The sequence below is a fragment of the Athene cunicularia genome (genome assembly GCF_003259725.1).
Source record: "Athene cunicularia isolate RWA chromosome 5 unlocalized genomic scaffold, athCun1 chr5_part1, whole genome shotgun sequence".
NCBI lineage: Eukaryota > Metazoa > Chordata > Aves > Strigiformes > Strigidae > Athene > Athene cunicularia.
The window spans coordinates 22,470,963-22,476,962 of record NW_020799101.1 but is presented as its reverse complement, the minus strand read 5'-3'; the positions used below and the strand labels follow the sequence as shown (position 1 = coordinate 22,476,962).

Below are 6,000 nucleotides of genomic sequence, written 5' to 3'. Positions count from 1 at the left end.
TTTTTTTTCTTTCCTCATTTTTCTTCTTTTTTTTTGTCCCTTCCCTTCCCTCTTATAGACTTATCAATTAAGAGGCCACATAACTTATTATCCTTTTCCAGGATTGTTTCTATCACAAATTAAACATTTTGACTGGTTATTTGATGTCTTGTCACCTTCATTTAGCCCAAGGGCATCACAAAACCTTTATGACTATCAGTCCAGGTCATAACAATGGGGCATCGTTCCCTGTGTACGTCCATTTTCTTATACCATAAAATGATTGATTTGGTGGCAGTTGTACTGAGGCATACTATGGAGAATGTCCTGAGCTCAGAGTAATAATCTGAGCAGTCCTTATGATGGGTATCTGATTTTCTTTGGTCAATGAGACTGCCCAGCTCTTCAGTCTTATTCAGGGAGTGCTTTTGAGAAAAACAGCAGACTGCAACTGGTCTCAGTGGCTGTGAGAGAAGTGAAAGGATGTATGAAATGATACATGGCTTACTCAAGTTCGAAAGAACACAGAATCATAGCAGAGGACTCTGTAAATAGTTTAGACCTTATCCTTACACTTGCTTTGCAAACAGATGTTCTTGTCACAGGAAAACACTGCTTCACATGTAGTCCTGGCTTTAGCAGTCAGGGAACAGAAGAGACCCACTAAACAGAAGCTTCAGTTCTCACTGACTTTGTTTCAGATATCTTCATTCAAATGTTATAATTACATCAGCACTGCTCCACCCTCTGTTATATGGCTCAAGGTCTAGGCCTGCTCCATTTCCTTCGAGTCTATTGTTCAGTCTGGATGATCAAATGAAATAATCTCTTTTCTGTATATAGTCCCACTATTTCTAATTTATGTCCTTCTTTATGCCATTCAAAACACTCCCTTTTCCTCTTCTGAATTCAAGACTTCTGACTTATCAGAATATACAACACATACAATTTCACAGTGAAAATGTGGATATGCTGTTTCATCTTAACATTTATTTAAGTTTTCCCATAGTTCAAACAAACATGAGATCCCATTTCAATGGATAAAATAAAAAGAAAAAAAATAAACCACTTCTACAAAGTTAGCCAGTGTATAGACTCTCTTATTTTACAAACCAAAAAGGTAGGAACATGTTACAAAATAATCACCAAACCAATCAATGTCAATAGTGCAAAGAATGAATTGCAAGTATAGGAGAGAGGGAGGGAGGGTAGAACGGATGGGAGGATGGATGGATGGATGGATGGATGGATGGATGGATGGATGGATCTGTTGAGTGGGTGGGTGGCTGAACAAAACAGGAAGGCTAGGAACAGCTATGCCTGTTATCACACAAAATTTTGTATCTCAGACAACTCATGATATAGATTTAATTTTAGTGGCAGAAGAGGGTAAGTACTTCATCCATAAGTGACCTCTGTGTGGTCCAAATTCTTATGCTGGCCAGTTCTGGAGATGAATACAACTATAGACATGAGCTGCTAAGAGTCACTTTTTCACCCTCTGGAACAGAGGTGACCTATCAAGGGCTTGATTAGTTTGTGTGCATTCAAGGGCCAAGGAAATTACTGAGAATTTCATGCAAGTAACACTCAGAGTAAGTACCTCCAGGCTGAACTTTGTACACTCTTTAGCATGCAGCTGCTCTCTATCCTGGGAGGTGAATGATTAAGAGGGAATTTTGGCAGCTACTAAGTCACGTGGACAGGTAGACCAACAGGTCTTGGATATCCTCTTGGATATTACTTGAGTAAATATGCAGCCAGCAACCCACCGAACTATTTCTGCAATGTTTCTTACGATACTGCTACAATAAAGAACCTAAAATCCGTCTCCTTCATAGGATGACTAAATCTGAGTCTAAATAAAAGGACAAAAATAACGTCAGTTAAACTATTTCTCAGCAGAATTTACCAATTTTCCTTTGCTAGCAAAGTGTCCATAGTTAATAAATGTAAGAGGCATTTACTAAAATAAGCTCATCTGCCCAGAGATGTTTTTCATCTTTACGCCTTTAAATCAAAGACTGTATTTTTCTAGGCAAAATTCCCTGCAATACCTCAAGTTGTACCACAGTACAAAAATGAAACAAAACCATAATGAGAAATAGAAAGACGGCTGAAAGTGGAAATAGCTTTGGGAAGTAAATGGGTGCTTAACTTGAAGGCACATTTCCTGTACAGAGAGTGTTTGAGTACTACAGAGCTTTCAAATAAAACAAAGGACAGTGATTATATCTTTCTCCAAAAGAGTATTAAACTGAAACTATTCAAAGAAATTCTTCCCCAAGATAAAAAATAATAGAATCCATCCCTACTATAGGCATAGCTTGTATCTAAATATTTCCTGCTACTATAAAACTGACTAGCCTCTCAAGCTTTTTTCCCCTCACTCCCATTAACAGCTTGTCCAAATTGCTACTGTACCCCTATGAGTGAAGAATATATCGTTCATGTACATAAAGTTCATACGTGACAGTATCTAACACTGAAAAATTGGCACTTTTAATCACGCAAGAACAGCAGAAGCCTCTAAAAGGGCACTTAGGATCCCGGTGATCAAATGCTCAGGGTTCGTAATGGTGATGGACTGAAAAAAGAATTCAGTGGTGACATCTGGTGATATCAACACTAGACTTTCTAAAGATTTTAGTTGTTCGTGTTTTTTTGAAAAATCAAACTACTTACTCTGTTGCTTCAATAGGAAATAAGAGCTTTTGAAACTCTGGCCAAGGTGTTCATCCTAAACTCCTGAAAATTCAGTGGCAGGTATATCGGAAAAATCTTATCCAGAGATCAGAATGGATTAAAATAGCTTTTTTTGTAAACCAGAATGCTTTTCCAGTTTTGCCTGCGTAACTCCATGAGGACTGGAAGAGTTACTTCTGTCATACAACTAACTACCTAAGAGAGATCAGAGTCAGGCCCATAAATCTTTCTTTCATTCATTAACTTTGAATTAAAAAAAAATCAGTGATGAAAAGGTAGAGAAATTAAGCAAATTCAGAAACTTCCAATATGTACATCTTTCAGTGTTTGGGGCATGAAATATTCTGTGGCTGAAATATGATACAGACTGAATAGTCTAAGAATTCAACAGAGATGGAAAATGATATTGCTTTGATTTTCTACCCTCTTTAAGGAGAACAACATAATTTTGTTTATTTGCTATTACTTATATCTGTTTTCAAAGGCTGGGGGTCAAAAGGCAAAAATCCAGACACTAAGCCTACAAGATCAGAGTAGGAGATCTCCCAACTGTTTCTTTCACAAAACATTCCCACACTTCCTCAGCAACATCTCAGCACTCTTTCAGCTTGGTTTTGTTGGATTTCTTGCTGATCCTTTTCAGAAACTGTACACTAGGAGCTGCAGTGAAAAACAGGAAAAACACCCAGAAGTTCTTTGAATGCCTTTGAAAAGAGTGAATTTTGTAGAGGAGTTGCCATGCAACTCATCACAGCCAGACTGTAACAGAGCTGAGAATCAGTCACGAATTCAGCCCCATCTCTCAGATATTTCACAACCTATACAAATTACCATTTCATAAATAATAATGCCTTGCACTTTATTGGTAATTTTAATCCACTGATCTCAAAATGCTTCATAAAAGTTAATAGCATTCATCCATTGACAGAGAGATGTTGCAAATGCTTAGTCCTGACTGGTGTGTTCCAAGGAGCAACCTGGGCTTCAGTAGGACTCCCTGCAAAAGAGTATTACATGCTTATTAAGCAGTCCTAGAAGCACTGACACTTTACTTATTTATAGTAGTGTACCCACGTAAATAGATATCACTATATTGACACAGACCTGAAATTTAGGTGCATATAAAAAGGCATTTATAAGTTCCCTATAATTTGTTTTAAACTCTACCACTACCAGTTTTAGACTCAGTGTAATAAATCTCATGTTTTATTTGGGATTTTAACATTGTAGTGATTTTTACAGGAGTCGCAGTAAAAGTAGTAAGTTGAAAGTGTATTAATTTTCTGTTATATGAAATGTAAAATAAAATAAATTTATAAATAGATTTCATTTTAATTCATTATGATTTTAAATTACATTGCCAAGGCTTTCCAAATGTGGGATTTCAAAGTCAGAAGTAACCTTTCCAAAGATAAATGATCTAATAATTTAAAATTACCCCGAGACACAATATTATATAAGCTATGGAAACAACTACAAAAATGGGTCCTTTGAACGCTGTTTTCTCTGAAAATATATATGAATGAGTGACTTTTGTTTAGAAAGACGTTTTAAGACTTGCTGTTTCTTTCATCTAAGTAGAGATAAAAAAAGTCTCCATGATGGAAGCTTGTTGTTAATGTCTGAAAAGAGATTTTGGGTCCCAGGTAGTGGGGGTTTTATAAAGATACAAGTTACTTATATTGTAGGTGCAAGATAGAACATGAAAGTAATATTGTGCTGGACAGACTTCCAAGGATTGTCAGGAAGGCAAACAACATTGTCTATCAAAATAATTGTGTTCTGCCATTTTCAGTAACCACCCACATTACCCATCGAAGAAAACATATTTAAAAAACCAACCCCAAAACCAAACCCCGATGTTTTTCCTTAAATATCTTTCTAGGCAGGAATGATCTAATCTCAGCCAAGTCCCTCCTGTATCAGCTCTATTATAACACACATTCCCTGTTACTAGTAGCCATAACCATGTTCCATCAAGATAATAGAAGAGCCCAGACAAACAAATACAAATTTTAAGAAACTGTAACTTGTGCAGACCCCAGGAAAATGAGCACAATGACATGTTGTTCAGAGAATGAGACAGGAAGGGGTGAACAGAAGAACAGCTACATGATTAGCTGTCCTATCTGTAGTTCATCTGCTTGGCCGGTTGCTATGTTTAGGATGCAGAGTTTATTGATTCTCCAGAATGATGCTCAGGATTTTCACTTTGTTGACCACTTCAGAAATGAGATTTTACAAAATTTTTCACTTGATGTTCCCTGGGTTTTATCTGGCAGTTCAGAAGGAAGTGGATCTGCCAATGACCGAACCAACAGGCATACAATAGAAATGCTTAACACAGGAGGGCAAGATTGTAAGTGAGATAAAGGCTGCTTTCTGGTTTGGCTGTGATGGTGGCCAGACCATACTTCAGTGCAGAACCTAGATGTTGAAGAGGCAGAAAAGGCAAGCTTGACTGTAATACGAGTCATTCTGTCTGTTCCCCAACTGTACTTAAATCGTTCCAGAAAAAGCCCATGGGTCCGCTTCAAACAAACCACTGATGAGCTGCTTCTCAAAGTACAGATCATCACAAGGAAAAATAATACTCTTCCAGAGCATTATTTTAAAAGTAGTACTCCATACTTTTCAAAAGAAAAAACACCAAAACCCTGCAAATCCTTTCTTCCACGTCTGTTAATTTGACCACCCCTTCTGGGACTTGCAGACTGATCTTCCTTCACTGCATAGCACATTCATTAACATTTGCAGTATCTTCTCCCTTCAGATCCTCATTCAAGCTTCTTTTCTGCTCTATTTCGACCTGGCAGAGAAAAAAGAGGGAGAACGTCTGTAATGAGAAAGGTAAATAGAAGATACAAAAATCTTCCTTAGTAGTGGTTCATGTCCTCCTCAGGTGAAAAAACTCTTGGTACACTGAAAGGGTTGTGAAGAGAACACGGGGAGGGAGGGAAAGCTGGATTTTGTTTACTGTAAATGTTTTCAGTCTAATCCAAACAGTTTTATGATTCAACAGTTATGACATCACATCCAGAAGAGATAATGTCATGCAGAGAACCAGTATCACATGATTTTGTATACATTACCATCCCCAGCTGTACTCTGAATGCAAACCTAGAACCAAATCTGCAGAGAATAAGTGGCTTCCTAAGCGACAGCTGAAGGCCAGCCTCAATTTTAATCTCTAGAGACTGATTCAACATGTTCAAAAACTCAAGGATAATCCCATGTTTAATTCTTAGAAGGGATACTTAGGAAGATCAAATACTATCTCCAGGGAATTTAAGAGACTACTAAAAATGTCATTGC

The 6,000-nt window shown here is 37.4% G+C and overlaps 1 protein-coding gene across 1 annotated transcript in view; it reads right to left on the bottom strand.

The window, feature by feature from the left end:
* Positions 1-3,435: 3,435 nt before the first annotated feature.
* The window catches only part of STON2 (stonin 2), a 58,606-nt gene continuing 56,041 nt past the window's right edge, over positions 3,436-6,000 (bottom strand). The window contains exon 6 of the mRNA XM_026849171.1: positions 3,436-5,494. Within this exon, the coding sequence (XP_026704972.1) occupies positions 5,411-5,494 (84 nt within the window). The 3' untranslated portion in view covers positions 3,436-5,410. The remainder of the gene's footprint in view (positions 5,495-6,000) is intronic.